This window comes from Schistocerca cancellata, chromosome 9 (genome assembly GCF_023864275.1).
Source record: "Schistocerca cancellata isolate TAMUIC-IGC-003103 chromosome 9, iqSchCanc2.1, whole genome shotgun sequence".
NCBI lineage: Eukaryota > Metazoa > Arthropoda > Insecta > Orthoptera > Acrididae > Schistocerca > Schistocerca cancellata.
The window spans coordinates 13,277,277-13,295,837 of record NC_064634.1 but is presented as its reverse complement, the minus strand read 5'-3'; the positions used below and the strand labels follow the sequence as shown (position 1 = coordinate 13,295,837).

The following is an 18,561-nucleotide window of genomic DNA, read 5'->3' as shown; positions in this document are numbered from 1 at the left end:
GACCACCGCGGCCGGCAGGCGATCACTAGGCAACCAGAAATTATTATTGTAAAATAACAAACAATTAAAGGAAGATATCAAGCAATCAGTGGAGCAGATAAACGAACGAATCAGTAAAAAGATCGACAAGACTAATGAGGCTCTAAGGAAACTGGCTGAGTCAAAGGATAGATGAACTTACCGTTCGGTTTGAGGAGAACGTTGTAGGCAATGCTAAACGTTTTGAAAGGGTAGAATTGGATGTCAAAGAGGTGAAGGAGGAACTTACTAAAAAGGCTGAGGTTTGCGACGAGCATTTCGAACAACTGGATGAGGAAGTGAAACACTGTAAACACAGTGTATCAGCTGTTGCGCTAAACCAGGATGCTTATGCACGGCGAATAGAAAAGGTGAACAGTGAAACAGGAAAGACTAAGGAGCAGGTCGGTCAGCAGGTGAAGAGCGAAGTGAAATCACTATTACGTGATGGAAGCATTTCCGAAGGTAGCTTAATTGGTATACAACAAAATGATGAGGTCTTCCTTGATATAGGGAATTTTAAGAATTTCGAACCAAATGGAAGATGGCATCCTAGAGATTTCCTAGATCAATTTAAGGGCGTGTTACCTGAATTATGGGATGAGCAGAGAAAGGTGCGCTTTGTTGCAGCAAGATTGGAAGGTGAAGCTGTTACCTGGGGTATGACAATAGGACATAAGTGTACAACCTTTGCTGAATTTTAAAAGGAATTTTTGCAACAATATTGGTCGCGACGGAAGCAAAATGAAGTACGTAACAGTCTTTACCAAGGTAGAAGTTTTGAGAGCGCCTGACCAGAACTTAAAGAAATTTTTTCAAGATTATTATGAGAGGAACTTGTATTTAGGTGAACCAGTGACGACAGAAGCAATAATGTCCCTGCCTGTAAGTGAACTACCGACAGGAGTTCAGGATAAGTTGTTAGTAATTCCTAGAGATGACGTAGAGGCATGAAGTCAGCCTTAGGGCAATTAGACACGTTATACGATTCACAAGGAACAGGAGGAGGAGAAGGTGACAGTGGAGTATCAGGGGACAACGAATCCAATACAGATACCCATTCAAACCATAGCAACAGACACAATGGACGACACTGGAATAATAATAATGACAGGAGACATTACGGTGGTTTTTGTGGCTGTGGCGCTCACAGAGGCGACCGTGGATATCACAACTCAAGGCATGAGGCATCGGATGACCAGGTGCGAAACTGGAAACATAGCAAGTGGAAAGAGTTTTCATGTTGTCACCAGCATTCTTTATCAGTTCTGCAGGGATGTCATCAATACCCATTGCTTTGGTGTCCCATTGTTCTTTTAGAGCTTCGTCAAATTCTTCTTGCAGAATGTCATCTCCCTTGTCATCTTCGTCTACTTGCTCTTTTCTTCCTATTACCTCCTCCGAAAGAGGTGTTCCTGCATACAACTCCTCTATGTATTCTTTCCATCTCTTCACCGTGTCTTCACCAAACAGCATTTTCCCCTCTTTGTTTTATATTGAACCTGAGAGTGTTGTTTTACATTTAAAAAAAAATTGATTTGCTGTTCTGTAGGCTAAATCAGTTCTCCCGTTTTGCATATTTTCTTCCACTTCCTTGCACATTTCCTCAAGAAAATTTTCTTTTGGGTCCCTAGCTTCTCTATTAACTAAATTCCTTAGTTTTCTGTATTCAGCTTTTCCTTGTTCATCAGTTGCATTTTTGCTTAGTCTCCTGTTTTCTATGAGCTCAATAATATCTGCTGTAATCCATGTCCTTTGGTTTCTGGGTTTAGTTTTTCCAACTGTCTCTTCTGCAGCTTTTTATATATCAGATTTAATTTGATCCCAGTCTTCATTTACTCCACCACGTTGAAAATTTTTAGCTAGGTTGTATGGTTCATGAGCATAGCGCTTTGTCAGTCCCTCAGTTTTCGGTTTTTCTAGTTCCCAATTGAGTTTTACTGGCTGCTTCTTCAAACATTTGAATCTGAGTGAACTTTTCATCAGGACCAGGTTATGGTGTGAAGTGCACATTAAAGTGAAAGAAAATGCGCAGCCGCTATTATTTCGCGCACGCCCTGTCCCCCATCCAACACGTCAGAAAGTTACACAAGAATTACACAGGTGGAAAGACAATGGGATCATCCAACTCATTTCTCCAAGGTAGTGGAAAGAAAATGCGCAGCCGCTGCTATTTCGCGCACGGCCTGTCCCCCATCCAACACGTCAGAAAGTTACACAAGAATTACACAGGTGGAAAGACAATGGGATCATCCAACTCATTTCTCCTAGGTAGTGGGCACAACCTTTAGTAGTTGTAACGAAGCCTTCAGGTGGTTAACGTCTGTGTGCTGATTTTAAAGCATCAGAAAACCTACAAAATGTCATGGCTTCTTTTCCTCTTCCACGTCCAGAGCAGTTGATGGTCAGACTGTGACAGGGCAGATACTTTGCATAAACTGATTGGTGTGGGACACACCTACAGCTACCACTGGACAAGCAGTCCAACCAGTGCTTTGTGATGAACGTTCCCCTAGGATTTTTCCAGTTTCAACGACTACCGTTTGGAAGTGCGTCGGTTACTGCAGTTTTTCAATGGTTCCTGTAACAGTTAACTGGAAAGGTGCCTTCTGCACAAACTATTTAGACGATACTGTAGTCACGACTCCTGCGCCTGCTGAATATTTTTACGGCCAGGAGTTCTATTTGATGAGAGATCATCGGTGTTTGTCAATCTTGGCAAGACTTTCCCACCTCAGGCAGCGCACAAATTGCAACGTTGGACTCTGATATTGTCTAATTATCTGTATGAGTTGTTGTACACGCCCAGACAGGGTTCGCAAGTACTCCAAGCCTGCGAGGCCAGAAAATACAGTGACAGGGAGCATTACAGTGCCCTTCAGTTGAAGAGGAATGGACAACTCTGAAACGGGCAGTCACAGAAGATGGACAGAGGCACATAGGCACAAGCAAGGTAACTGCGAGGAAACATAGGGTAACAGAAGGAATATTTCAGTTTATGAACGAGAGAAGAAAGCAAACGAAAACGTTAAGGGAAATGCGGGAATACAGAAGAATAACCCATTTTAGAATTAAAGCAATAGGAACTTCTGGGAAGCCAAGACGAAATGCCTACAGGAAAAATGTGAATTAATAAAAAGAAAACCCTCGTCGGAACACAGATTCAACGTATATAAAAGTCAAAACAGCTTTCGGGGAAATTAAAAGCAAAGGTGTCACCACTAAGAGTGCAATCGGAATTCCACTGTTAAACGCACAGGAGAGAGCAGCTAGTGGTACATTGAAGGCCTCTTTGAGGGAAGGGAAGTGGTTGATGACCTTGTTGGGGAAGAAATGGGAATCGTTATGAAAGACATAGGGGATCCAATTTTAGAATCAGAGTTTAATAGACCTCGGAAAACTTGCAATCAAGTAGGGCATAAGGTGTAGGTAACATTCCTTTGGAATTTCGTAAATCATTGGCGGAACAGTAGCCAATAAACTATGCCAGGTGATGTGCATAATCTATGAGTCAAAAGACATACCATCAGTCTTCTGGAAAAATATCATCCACAACAATCCCGAAAACAGCAGAGGCAGTGAAGCACTGGAAATATCACACAACCAGCTTAATGGCTCATGCATCCAAGTTGCTGACAAGAAAAATATGCTGAGGAATGGGAAAGAAAATTGGCTTTCGGAAGGGTAAAGGCACCAGAGAGGCATTTGTGACATTGCGAATGCTAATGGAAGCAAGACAAAAAAATCTAGACACATTCATAGGCCTGTAAAAAACTTTAGGGAGTTAAAAGACGGTGCAAGATGTTCGAAACTCTGAATAAAATAGGAGTAAGCTAAAGGGAATGACGTTTGCCATAGAATATGGACAAGAACCAAGAGTGAACTATAATAATGGAAGACCAAGACCAAAGTGGTCCGATTATAAAGGGTGTAAGACGGAAATGTAGTTATTTGCCTCTGCTGTTCGGTCTGTGCATTGAAAAAGCAATATCGGAGTGAAAGGATATTAATGATAAGATTAACTGACGACTTTGATGTCCTAGGTAAAAGTGAAGAAGAATTACAGGACGTGTTGAATGAAATGAACAGTGTGATGAGTGCAGAATATGAACTGAGAGTAAACCGAAGAAAGGCGAAAGTACTGATGAGTAGCAGAAATGAAATTAGCGCTACCCTTAACATTAAAGTTTCACCTTCGAAGCAAAATAACACATGACTGATGTAGCAAGGAGAACGTAAAAAGCGCATTAGGCCTGTGCTAATGCGCTTTTTACGTTCTCCTTGCTACATCAGTCATGTGTTATTTTGCTTCGAAGGTGAAACTGGCCTTAGTTTAGGAAGAATTTCTGAGAATGTACATTTGAGCACATCATTGTATGATATGACTGTGAGACGTCCGGAACTGAAGAGAATCGAAGCGTTTGAGATTTGGTGTTATAGAAGTATACTGAAAATTAGCTGGACTGATAAGGTAAGGACCAGGGTGGTTCTCTGCAGAATGGGCGAGGAAAGGAACATTTGGAAAGCAATGACAAGAAGAAGAAACGGGGTAATAGGATATGTTCAGACATTAGGGAATAACTTCACTGGTATTAGAGGGAGCTGCAGAAGGTAAAATCTGTAAGGCATGCTACTTTGAGACACAAGAGAGGAATTCGTGTCGGGCAGCAGCAAATCAGTCAGAAGGCTGATGAAACAAAACAAACAAGTACACACACAGTTTCTGTGTAATGCTTTCTTTCGTGCACGGTGATACAGCAAGTGACAAGGGATTGTTCAAATATTACACGTTATATTTAGTTTACAAGCGTCCGCTAGTATACAGCCATCGCCACAGCAAACCATTCGCAGTCTAATGCCTAGACAAGGGCTATCAAGACTTCTGTATACAATATGGTCTCCAATCGAGCACATATGGGATATCATCGATGATAGCTGCAACGTCATCCACAAACAGCACTAACCGTCCCTGTATTGACCAACCGAGTGCAACGGGAATGAAACTCCACCCCACATACTGACATCCGGCACTTGTACAACACAATGCATGCACATCTGCAATCAACATTCTGGCTGCTACACCAGTTATTAATGTACCAGCATCTTGCATTTGCTATTGCTTACCTCGCGCTTATGTTAACCTGTGGTCTTGGAATATTAAGCATTCAAATATGTTACCTAGACAAATGTATTCCGGAAATTTAATTACTCTACATTAACTGTTTGTGATTCTTGCAATTTTTTCCGTGCCGGCCAGAGTGGCCGAACGGCTCTAGGTGCTTGAGTCTGGAACCGCGCGACCGCTACGGTCGCAGGTTCGAATCCTGCCTCCGGCATGGATGTGTGTGATGTCCTTAGGTTAGTTAGGTTTAAGTAGCTCTAAGTTCTAGGGGACTGATGATCTCAGATGTTAAGTCCCATAGTGCTCAGAGCCATTTGAACCATTTTTGAACCAATTTTTTTCCGTCAGTGTACATACAATGTGCCAACTTTAAGTTGGCCGACCGTTACCTAGTCCACAATCGGTAGAAGTCGGTAAAAGTCGGTCAGCTTCGGCGGTAGTCCTTTGTTTTTCGTTGCGACCGACATTAGCTCATTAGCTAGCCGACAGTACCGCGTGGGGTAGCTACTTTTGTCTGCTGCGTCACTTAGCTGCAGTTCTGATGTGTTACTGCAGTTAGGATCTTTATTAAACGTATCAATACGTAAGACGGTTTCAGTTTTTTCTACGAACAACACTAAAGCGAATTTTTGCTTCCGTGCCTGGCCCAACACTGCACGGGCTTGCTTCCCCCGCGCAGAACCTCCCCCCTTGGCGGTCTATGTGGGGGCCGTGTTTGCTTCCTACCCTTCCCGCTACCTTCTTCTGCAATCTTCCGACTTACAGTTAATACACTGTAAGAGCGCATCAGCACAGTATTTGTGCGTCTCGCTCTTTCTTTCATATGTTTGGCAACATTGTGTTGTGGGCTGTACAATATTTCACTCGTGTTGGAAAAGTAGACGCCCAGCAAAGTGTGCGCCATTGAGCCAGACAGATTCGAGCACTCACAGTAGAGTAGTTCACTGGTAGAGCGCTTAGACAGCGGGAAAGCTTAAAATTACACGAAAAGTATTCGCATTTGCGAATATGGACAACCATCAGCTGTCTAATGGAATGACCATAGCGGATGTGCCAACCGGGACTCGAACCCGGATTTCCTGCGTATCGCGAGCGGTCGCCTCACCAGTAAGGTGTCCCAACATGACTTACTGCCAGATCCAAATTCGCATATGACACCAACTATCTTTGTCATTCGTTATGTAGATTCCCGTAGAAGGGAGACATTTTCACTGAAGGTCATTTGTCCAGTGCCGGCGGATAAAAACGTTATTGCAGTGCCTTTGTTTTTCAGAAGTACGATGCAAATTTCCTTCAGACACGCTTGCATACGTAATACGTGGATCTGGCTGTTAGTCATACTCGGATAGACTGACGGCTCGCAATAAGGGCGAAATGCTGGTTCGAGTCCCAGTCCGACACAAATTTTCATTTTCGTCTTTCCATTTTACAGCTGACGGTTGCCCACATTCGCTAATGCGAATACATTTCGTGTATATCGTAATGTCTGCAGTCTACGCAGGCTGTTAACGAAGATACGAGCATGTGGAATAAGTTCACAGATATGTGAGAGGTTCGAAGGCATCTTAAATAACGGGGCCCAGTATGTTGTCGTCGACGGCGAGTATTCATCAGAGACGAGGGTGTCGTGAGGAGTGTCCCAGGGAAGTGTGGAGGACCGCTGTTGTTTCTTATATACATAAATGATTTGGCTGAGAGGGTGGGCAGCAATCTGCAGTTGTCTGCCGATGATGCCGTGCCGTACGGTAAGCTGTCGAAGTTGAGTGATTGTGGGAAGAGACAATACGAGTTACACAAAATTTCCAGTTGGTGTGATGAAAGGCAGTTAGCCCTAAATATTGAAAAATGTAAGTTAATACGGGTGAGTAGGGAGATCAAAACCTGTAATTGTCGGATAATTACTAGTGTCCTGCTTGACAGTCAAGTCGTTTAAATATCTGGGCGTAACGCTGCAAAGATATATGAAGTGGAATGAGCATGTGAGAAGACGAATGGTGGACTTCGAAAGGAGACCGCACATAGATCGGTGGTGCGACCTATTCTTGAGTACTGCTCGAATGTTTGGGACCCGTACCAGGTCGAACTGAAGGAAGACATCGAATCAGTTCAGAGGTGGGCTGCTGTACTTGCAACCGGTGGATTCCAACACCACCTAAGTGTAGCGGAGGTGCTTCGGGAACTCAAATGGAAATCTATAGAGGGAAGGCAACTTTCTTTTCGAGAAACACTATGGAGAAATTTTAGAGAACCGGCATTTGAAGCTGACTGCTGAACGATTCTACTGCTACCGACATACATTGCGCGTAAGGACCACGAAGATAAGACACGAGAAATTAGCGTTCATACAGAAGCATACAGACGGTCATTTTTCTCTCGCTTTATTTGCGAGTGGAACAGGAGGGGAAATGACAGGATACTCTCCGCCACGCACCGTACGGTGGCTTGTGAAGTATCCATGTAGACGTGGATGTCTGTTCCTTTGGACATCCATACTTCTGAACAATACAGGCACTGCATTATCGTATATAGCTTTACATTAAATAGTATTGTACTGAATAAAGTTCGCTTATGTATAGGAACTTACCATGTTACAGTATTTCAGAGCTGTTCAAATGGCTCTGAGCACTATGGGACTTAAAATCTGAGGTCATCAGTCCCCTAGAACGTAGAACTACTTAAACCTAACTAAACTAAGGACATCACACAACTCCATGCCCGAAGCAGGATTCGAACTTGCGACCGTAGCGGTCGCGCGGTTCCAGACTGAAGCGCCTAGAACCGCTCGGCCACACCGGCCGGCTTTCAGGGCTGCAGAGGGGACTTATTTGCTTGTATTGATGAGCATTACTATGTGGTATATTTTGGCCACAGACAAAATTTATAGTTTTTTTTTAGTTATTCCACCATTAAATAAATAGACTTCTTACTCGTTTCCTTAGCGGGCGATCACGTTTTTCCCCCTCTCTTAAAGTTACCTGACAGACTTCAAATTTATTTAACAGATAATTTAAAATTTCGTTATATTTTTTGTGTGAACTGCTACGAAGAATAACTGAGAGGGGAGTCCCTGTCTCGCTACACCACCTCAATTTAAATTTTCATTGATGTAATCACCTTCATACTAGTCTGTTTCCCTACAGATGTGTTTGTTTTTCAGTAATTTCCAGCAAGAATCTCTCCTTTGGGCTCTGAAAAACCTGGAGTATTTGCATGGCTTCGAGGTTTCGCAGCTGTAATTCAAAATTGGTAGTATATACTAACCCTAAAGTTCTTTATTTTAACTGGAAGCCTATTCACGTAAACTCTTTTCATCAAAAGCTCTGTATTTCTTCTCTTGTCCATCCACTCGATACTGTCCTACGTACAAATATCCATCAACTGGTGCTACAATTTCATTGTTAATTTGTGTTATTTCCTTTTCCATTTGTGGATCATACGTTACTTTAGGCTAAATATAGTTGATTTTCAGGGCTTTTTTCTTTCAAATTGGGTTTGGTTTATCTGTATTAGGTGCAGATAGCGCTATGATTTCAGCAAAATGTAGGTGGTTTGGATATATTTCCCTGACAGGTATTTATTCTTAATTTTTGCAGTTTAAGGACATGAAAACTTTCTTTGCAACTACTGAGAATAGTTTTTGAGATTTGGAATCTCGTTCCATGCCTCCCCTTTCGATCCTTAGTTTAGGGTGTTTCGACAAAGTATAATAGAGTCTGTATTATTGGTGTATATGAATGACAGTATGCTATAATAGGATGAATCGCTGTTTTCTGTTTAACGGACTACTAATACAGATTTCGTCAAAAAAGGTGCAAAAGTTTTCTCCATCTTTGTAAATCCAAGGGAGATAGGTAATCCACACTTACGGATCCGTTCTGTAATTTCATCCACGACTTGCAGAAAATCCCCTGTCTTAGTTTGCAAATATTCTGTAAATAGTTGAGTAAATTCTTTTGGATACCTTTTTCTTCATCTTCAGTTATTATGATTATTTGTAATTGTAAAATGGTTTAAGACCCTCATTTTCTCCTTTACTTCCTTATCGTTTGATAAATACAATGTTTCAGTTATAGTACCAACTGGACATTATCAAATCACTTTTCAATTTATTTCATGCTCTGAGCATGAGTTACAGATAAACACTTTGCTCCTCTCGGCAAATTCTTCTAATGGTGTTGTCTTTCGTTTATGCGATCATTCTCACAGTTTCCAGAATGAGACTTTCACTCTGCAGTGGAGTGTGCGCTGATATGAAATTTCCTGGCAGATCAAAACAGTGTGCCGGACCGAGACTCGAACTCGGGACCTTTGCCTTTCGCGGGCAAGTGCTCTACCACTCCATCCCCCATCCCACAAACGTAAATTCGGTACCTTTACAAAACAACACATGCGCGTTTGCATGCTTGCATTAAACGTACTGGCGGTTACGGTGGTTATTAATGTACCAGCATTTCACATTTTCAATGTATTATCTGGCGCTTATATTAACCTGTGATCTAACAATGTTGATCACTTAAATATGTTACCCAGACAAACGTATTTTCGAAATATCATTAGTCAACATAATTACTTTTTGATGTGAGTTTTCTCCGCCGTCACTGTATATTAAGGGCGTAGATGGTTATATTAAGTGGTAAGCAACATCATATTACGGCAGTATGTCATATAAGGTGTATTTGTCGATGTACTGTACAGTGAATGGAGATTCAATGACTAACTGTTTAAGATCTACTAAAAACATTGTAGATCTAGTATTGTGCTTGTGACAAGTAGGAAATTGTGTTCCTCAGACTTGATTAGCTTATTTCAGTATTGTGCAGTCCCTGTTTTTACATATCTGGATGTGTGGGAAACGAATCAGCAGATTAAATTTCGCGTGTGGACATCGGAAATGCTTTGTTTTCATATCACAACAAAAACAAAATCCTGTTTAAACTCTTATAAATATCAAAGTTTGAACGTTCGAAATAGACAAATCTGATCTCAACTAAAGTGTCACGTCACACATTTCAGTGGAGCTCGGCACAGTTTCGGCATCAATGTACGGGGTGGTATTGTCGATTGTGGCTCAACTGGGCTGTTTAGCTTTACTCTCCACTTAACAGGGCAATGGTACTTAATTTTCTTGCAGTAAGTACTGGCAGACTTGTTGACGTTTTGCCAGTGTGAACTCGTGAAGAAACGTGTTTATTGCACAGTGGCACGCAAGTACATTTTACTACCGCGATTCAGGGGAAGATTTACAGGTTGAGGTGAGCCGCATGCTCGGTCGGACGTATCTGAAATTAACTCCTCTACAGTTTTTCTTGTTGGCCTACACAAGATCCTTAGACGGTTGCAGAATGACCAGATTGCCCATGGATCGGGTGTATCAGCGAGTGCATCAGAACGTACTGTGCACTACATTTTATGGAATGCACGCTGTGTTAGGCATAACAAAGAGATTTTGTGATTGACTATGTAAGGGACACCTGCAGGAGAGGTGGTAGTCACAAAACTTTAATTAACTTTGAAAACAATTGTAGTTACATGTTTAAGATTTCGTTTGTTCGCAGGGAGATGACTGCAGTAGGGGTACACATTGAAATCCCCACGCCTCTGTACCATAACACGCCACTAGAGAAGGAAAAAAAGAATAACGCAGCTCATTGATAATGTAGAATCTCGGTCTGTGGCTAGTTTTTCGAATTTGAGGAGGAACAACGCCGCAACAATCCGCGCTGAATTGATGGAAGTGTACGGCTACAAATGCATATCAAATGACAGAATGTTTGGGTGGCGCAGACGCCTCCAGTGTATTGAAACACATCCGAGTGTGTAAGAACGGAGAAAGAGACGATTTCTCTGTGAAGAATTGGGAATCACAGCAGAAATAGATGTCCTGGTGCTCCAAGTGTTGCGTATCACATTTGGGGCGATAGTGGAGAAGATGAAAAATCAGTCGTGGATCAACAGCTCGCACGACATTTTGATAATGACCAATGCTACCACCTGCAGGGTTCCTCTACACGACACTGAACCAACTCATTCTGCTGCTTCTGCAAACCGCTGCTACAATGCTCTGCATTCACTTGACATGACACCCAGTCACTTCTTCCCAGGCTAAGGACGAGGTTATTTTCAAGCTGGAATATTTCCTGAACAGACAAGATGCAGATATCTGCAACCAAGACCTCTGTTGCGACAAATGTATTGCATTGAATGGTGAATATGTGGAAAAGGACTAAAGCATCAGCATATTTCTTGGTCACACCTTGATATTTTTCCCATGATGAAGATGAAGAGCTTATGACTACTGCTCTCGTCAGAGTAAGAGTTAAAATGTGTGTCAGTTTCCTTCTAATATGGGAACTGACCATTCCTGTGTAAAACACTTTGTACTAAAATGTCTAGAGAACCAGAAGAAGAGTGCAATATGCACTCGATCACATCCTGTGTTGAAGAATCCTCTGTGTATAATCTGGAAAGTATGTAGTGTTAGTGTGTGGGAACACGTGTGGCAGAAGGTGCGAGCAATACTGTACCAGGAGAGGTGGTCTCGGCCGACGTGCACTGTGAAGGAGCTTCACAGATACACGGCTCCGTGATGCTCGAAGAACTGCACTCTGGGTACGGCGTCGTGGGCCACGAAGGATTCGTGGGACAGCTGGTAGGGCAGTTTGTAGGCTCAGCTGTCGAGGAGCATTCCGGGCACACCGGGCACTGTTCAGTGGTGGAGCTCGGCGCTGCTGTCGGGCAGGGCTGTGGCTCGGGGCACTCTGTGGGCTGTGTCGTGGTGGGGCACGGCTCCGGAGGCGGTGTGCTGGGGCAGGGATCCGGTTCAGGACACGGCGTGGGCTCCACCGTCGTGGGGCACGGCTCCGGAGGTGGTGTGGAGGGACAGGGATCCGGTTCAGGACACGGCGTGGGCTCCACCGTCGTGGGGCACGGCTCTGGGGTCGGACATGCTGCAACGAGTAGAAACTTGATGAGACTACAGTGCTCCGAACACTTACCTTCCGGCATTCGTTTACGATGGTTTCCACAAATGTGGACAGCCGTAACTCTGCAGAATACACCGTTGGCCTGTGAAAGGATGCATTGAAACTAACGTAATTTTACTTGATACGCACATATGCTGTGGTAGGAGCAACATGCGATTAAATTTTGAAGATGATTGGAGGGTATACAGGGTATCATCTCAGGCGGGAACGATAGCTCTATCTCGCCTGAGCATCGAGTCGAAGTGAACCTGAGTGGCAGACACTGGTATGTCATTCCATGCTGCTTCAAATCTACGCGTATACCAGGGATTATTAACTGTAGTGGCTGCCAAGTGGTGGTGCGGCAATCTCTTGGCTGAACGTTTTGAGGTGCTTCCAGTGCGTGAGACACGTGTGTAATGTGCTGACCAGTGAAATCGTTAAACATGCCGTGTGTCGAGGTAGACGAGGACAGCGCAGGCTTGTCGGTAGATAGCATCAAGGACTCTTCAGAAATAGGGTACAGCCACTGGCATTAACATGGCAGAAATGTAACATCTGATGTCCAAATTACAGAGGTGGTACCCCATATCATCACAATAGGTGCTGGGCCCATGTGACCATGAGAAATACGATCTGACAACATTTTTTCTTCTCGGAACCTCCACATACGTCTGTACGCAGAAATGAAACTCGTTTGGAAAGATAACATGGTGGCACCCTTGTGCCTGTGATTAAATGGTGGGCGCACCACACTCGGTAAACATCTCGCTGGTGACACCTAGACAGAACCTGAAACGATGGTCGCTGTACTGTGAATTTGGTGGTACAGGCGTAGTTACACTGTCCGTGTGCATACTTGTCGCACTGCAAACAGACACAGTTCCTGATTGAACTAAGAGATGTGCCTTTACGATCCTGCGTGGCTGGACGATCTATGTGCCTGTCCTGTCTGGCGCTCATTGTGTAGCTCGTTAAGATCCTGCATGGCCTTCGGTATGACCATTCAAGAACCCACCGATTCCATGCTCGTATACCAGTGATGGGATCCCAACCAAATCATGAGCAATACTATAGGGCAATAAATCAGCCTCAATATGCTGCCAGCTGGGGTGAACGAATTATAACACACTCTGGTAGATGCATCTCCTTCTTACATGAGGATAAATCGATCTTCTCACAATCAGCCAACATACACAAGCGAGCAGTATATAACATATCAGTTTGACACTTGTCGGATGCCACCTTCATTGTGTTACAATTTGATGACAAGCGGTGTGCCTTACGAACAGGAGGCAGTCGGGGCAACCAATTTAGCTGTAATGATGTCATTCCGATGTCTCTCAGGCCAGTTGCGATGCAGGACTCTTGACTCACTGGTGGGGATCCAGTCTCCTTGTCAGATGGGGATGGTTTATTGTCGTTTATGTACTATGGCTCCAATCTGCAACCAATATATCTGCCAATAACGCCCGAGGACTATGTCGCGCTCCTTCGATTTATGTTTGCTTTTATTTATACTAAGGAATCCCGCCAAAACATTGCACTGAATATGATATGTTTTTGCTGCAGCCACTACAACGGTGATTTCATCATTTAATGTATCGATAAATGAAAGATAATCCCAGTAACAATGAGACAAAACCCAAGGTTAGATGCGATACTTCTGGAGTCTGTTGCATCATTTTAAATAAATAGGTATTAACACAATGTAATATGTGTCACAACATTTTGATCGTCTGCAGCATATGTAAAGTAATTACAACTGTTCGAGTAACCGCTTTTTCTTGATTCTTCTTGACTAATGAAAACCAGTGCAATCAAAAAACAGTTATACTAAGAAAAACAGAAACATTAAGAATAGTAGATCTTTAGTTTTAAAACTATTTCAAAAATTAAAGCAATCAGGTCGAAACCAATAGTCCGCACATTCGTTGATTTAAAAAAAAAAGTATACGATTCTATAGATAGACAATCTCTGTGCAATGTTCTAGAAGAACGCAGACTAGATGCCAAAACTCGAAATCGATCGAACGAACACTGGCAGAAACAAAATCAAAAAATTAAATTAATAGATGAAATTTCGGAACCATTCTTAGTTAAAACAAAAGTAAGACAAGGGTATGTATTCTCGCCACCAGTATTTAACATAGATTCAGATAAAGTAATGAAAGGATGAAACATAGAACTAAGAAAGCAAAACTTTTGGAAGCCAATCGAAGTAGGAAGAGGTCAAGGAAAATTGGGCGTTCTATATTTAACGTTTGCAGATGACTTAGCGATTCTGAATGACAGTGAAGAAACAGCAGTAAAACAAATCGAGACCATCAAAGAATGTGCAGAGAAGGATGGCCTGCAAATTTCCTGAATTCATGTGTTCCAAGTTAGATATTCCGAAACTTTAAACAAATTATGGTGAAATCAACACTTTAAATACCTCAGTGAAATTATTGAACCTACTGGACTTGAAAAAAATAACACAAAAACATATTGCAGAGAATCAAGAAAGCGTCCAAATTTGTATAACAGAAAATGCCTGTCAAAAAGCACTGAAATCAGACACTGTAACATTGTAATCAAACCGACAGTCACATATGCGGGTGAATCACTCTCACGGTATCGAAAACTAGATGTACAAAAAATTAAGAAAGTAGAGAGAAAGATTATTAGAACAATTCTGGGACCACGATATACGCAAGATGGATACAAACTGCAAACCATCGAGACAACTGGAGAAGTATCAAACATCGAAACTAATATCAGAAAGTAACGAATGAAGTTCAATGGACCTAGGCAGATTACGTGGAGACAGACTAACTAAATGTCCAATGGACTACGTGATCTAATGGACTATGTGACATCACTTAAAGCGTCAATAACCCTGGGGAACTGAAGTTAAGAAGGATTTGACAAAAGCCAAAATTGATATAACAAACACATCAGACAGGGATGCATTCAGAAACAAAATTGACCAATGGAAGTTTACTCCAGAGAGGGAACCAAAACCATAGCGACCAAACTGTGTCAAAGAACGAAAGAAGGCATTCGGGGAGAAAATGAAGAAATATTGGGAAAAGACGAGTAACAAGAACCTTAAGAAAAACGAAAATAACCTGCTTATCGTGCTCCAGTAGGGACATTCGCTAATAAAAATAACAATAATAATAAAAAGGCAGGTAGTCCAGATGATATCACAATAGAATTTTTAAATTTCTGTTACCATGAAACCATAACAATTTAAAGAAAATTAGGTTTATGACACTGTATTTCTGTTGTGCAGTGACTTTTATCAATGGCTATGCCTCTCTTTGAACAAGAAATTACAAGAAGATACGAAGGTTATTTAATCAGTAGCTTAAAGAGGTACGACCTAAGAAATTTAGAGTTATTCAGAGAAGACTAATAAATGAGAAAGATTTTACAATGAGTAACGTAAATACTCGGACACCACGAGATTTTACTTCGTACTATCATAACTTTATTCTTAACAAAACAGAAATAAAAAATAGTCAATTATTATATTAGAGCAGATGTCCAATAAATAACAGTAATAACTTCTTTTACACAATTTGTAACAGTTGTTAAATAACATTGTTCGATTTTCACGTTACTGTAGCACTCAGACTGTTGACAGTGTAACACTTGTTTTGATCGTTCATGGAAGTTATACTCTGAGTCAAAAGGCAGCCTTGGTTTACAAGAGCGGTCGACCGTCCAGATGGTACAATGCCATGCAAAACTAATTCAGTTTTTATATACGACGACCTGTCATTTTTCATAAGGCGAAGGGTAAATCATGTAGAGAAACTGCTGTTCTGCACAACGTGAGTGAGAATACTCTGGCAGGTATCGTCAGACAATTCAAGAACGAGGACCGTATAGACTCTGTACCTCAGAAGGGCCAAAGAAAGAAGTTGGACACACGTGACAAGAGGACTCTAATACGAGAACGAAAGAAGGATCGTACACCTAGTGCACCCAAATTAGCAAGTGAGCTTCTATATGAGACTGCAGTGAAGGTACCTCCTCAAACGTTTCGCAGATTGTGGGTACAATGAAAGAGTGCGTGGGACGAAATCGTATATGAATGAACATACTATCGAAAGAAGGGATTGGACTTTGCTAAAGAGTTTATTATGAAGGGCCAACGGCCTTTCTTCAGTAGTAGCACCGGTTCCCATCAGATCAGTGAAGTTAAGCGCTGTCGGGCTGGGCTAGCACTTGGATGGGCGACCATCCGGTCTGCCTAGCGCTGTTGGCAAGCGGGGTGCACTCAGCCCTATTGAGGAAAACTGAGGAGCTACTCGATTCCGAAGTAGCGGCTTCGGTCTCGGAAACTGACATACGGCCGGGAGAACGGCGTGCTGACCACATGTCTGTCCCTCCATATCCGCATCCAGTGACACCTGTGGGCTGAGGGTGACACGGCGGCCAGTCAGTGCCTTTGGGCCTTCATAGCCTGTGCGGGAGGAGTTTATTATGAAGGAAGAAACATGGTGGAACGTCGTCACTTTTACTGGCGAAAGTAAATTTAAAATTTTTGGTCGAATCGACGAAGGATCGTGCGGCAGAAGAAGTAAAGTCACAAATGTTATGCCAACTGTAAAACATGGAGGTGGCAACGTTGTAGTCTGGGGCTGTATATCCATATTTGAACCTGGCCAGTTAGTGTTCATAGAGAGTATTATGTACAAATATATGTAAAAGATGCTGAAAAAATAAGGATATCAAACACGTTCAAGTTAAACATAAACGAAGCCAAGAGAGAGTACCTCGTTATGATGCGTGGTCATTTTCAGACTGCTTATCATCTACAATCACTGGAGGTCGGGTACCAGTCCTACAAGAGAGTACAAGAATTCAAATACCTAGGGGCACTTTTCACTGAGAACTCGTCATATAAAGCAGAGATCAATGACAGAATACAAGCAGGAAACCGATCTTGCCACAGCCTAGCACAACTGCTTCGGCCCAGATATCTCTACAGACAGTTCAAGATTCGACTGTACAAAACCCTGATCCAGCCTGTTATTCTATATGGCTGTGAGACATGGAGTATCTGGAAACAGGACTTCCATAAGCTCCTTGTTTTTGAGAGAAAAGTGCTTTGGAAGATCTTCGGTCCGATTCTGGATGCAGATACAGGGGAATGGAGGATTAGATACAACCAAGAGCTTGAACTATACCAGCAGCCCAACATAGCAGGAGCTGTGCAGTGGGCCGGCCATGTGGCCTGGATGGAGGATCACAGATGGCCTCAGAAGCTCCTGGATTTCACACCTACAGGAAAGAGACCGCCAGGGAGACCCAAGAAGCGCTGGAGGAATGGACTCCATGAAGATTTAAACCAAGTGTCAATAGATGTGAACGGATGGCGGATAGCAGCAATGGACAGAATACAGTGGAAGAGGAAACTTGTAGATGCGTGCCATGCACTGGGCCTGATCACACAGTACTAGTAGTAGTAGTAGCAGTAGTAATGGCTCGAAACGTAAAACTCGCATTGCGCAGAAATATTTGTTGTACAACTGCCCAAAAGTCTCATAACCCAACCTTAATCAGCAGACATCAACCCTACTGTCAATGTATTTCCATTTCCATTTCCATGGGGAGACCTAGAGTGACGTATGAGAAAAACACCAATAACTTCCAAGGAAACTTTGAAGCGTCGATTAAAAGAGAATGGAACTATCTATGTACTGACTATTTAAAAAATATGATTAGCAATATGTCACAGCGTTTGAAAGATGTAACACAATAGAATGGCTACCCGACAAGACATTCAAACATACATTTTTCACAAAAAATTGTATTGAAGTAATTAGTTCTGAGAAGTATCCGAATATTAAAGTAACGTCAAATTAGGACCGAGTTTTATTTAAATCTTATTATTAAAGAACTTTTATAAGTTATGTTAATGAAGTTTATGCTGTTGTTTACAAGACATATAACGTAATACAATACTTGAATACGTTTTTTGTTTGTTTTGTTAAGAATAAAGTTATGATGCTACAAAGTAAAAATCTCAGTCCCCGAATATTAACACTATGCACTGAATAACGATACTAGTTATGAAGTGACACATGTCAGTTGAACTGAAGATTGCAGAGAAAATATTAGTTTGAACGGTCTTTTACCGAAATTATACGTAATGAGGCATGTTTACATGTTTAATTTTATCATCAATTAACATTTTTTTAGTCCTACTCGTGCAACTACATTTAAAAACTAGTTTTTTTAACAGGCTACCAGTTTTCAAATAGAAATTCGTCCATGGAATAGTAACAGATTTACAGAAGAAAGGATTATAGGTTAGATTTAAAACTTACTTTACTGTCAGATATTTTATGTTACTGGACAAATGATCAAAAATTTTTGTAGCTGCTATTGAATTTTTTCTGAGTCGCAGACAACTTCAGTAATAGGTAATAAAGGAATTTTTTTCCTCTAGTATTGTAG

The 18,561-nt window shown here is 42.0% G+C and overlaps 1 protein-coding gene across 25 annotated transcripts in view; it reads right to left on the bottom strand.

The window, feature by feature from the left end:
- Nucleotides 1-18,561, bottom strand: part of LOC126101588 (mucin-3A-like) — a 400,051-nt gene that overhangs the window by 177,848 nt on the left and 203,642 nt on the right. For 24 of the 25 annotated variants that reach the window (XM_049912245.1, XM_049912250.1, XM_049912247.1 and 21 more), the window contains exon 9: nt 11,665-12,087. The exons of the other annotated variant lie outside the window; for it this stretch is intronic. In XM_049912245.1, the coding sequence (XP_049768202.1) occupies nt 11,665-12,087 (423 nt within the window). The remainder of the gene's footprint in view (nt 1-11,664; nt 12,088-18,561) is intronic. 25 annotated transcript variants of the gene reach the window in all.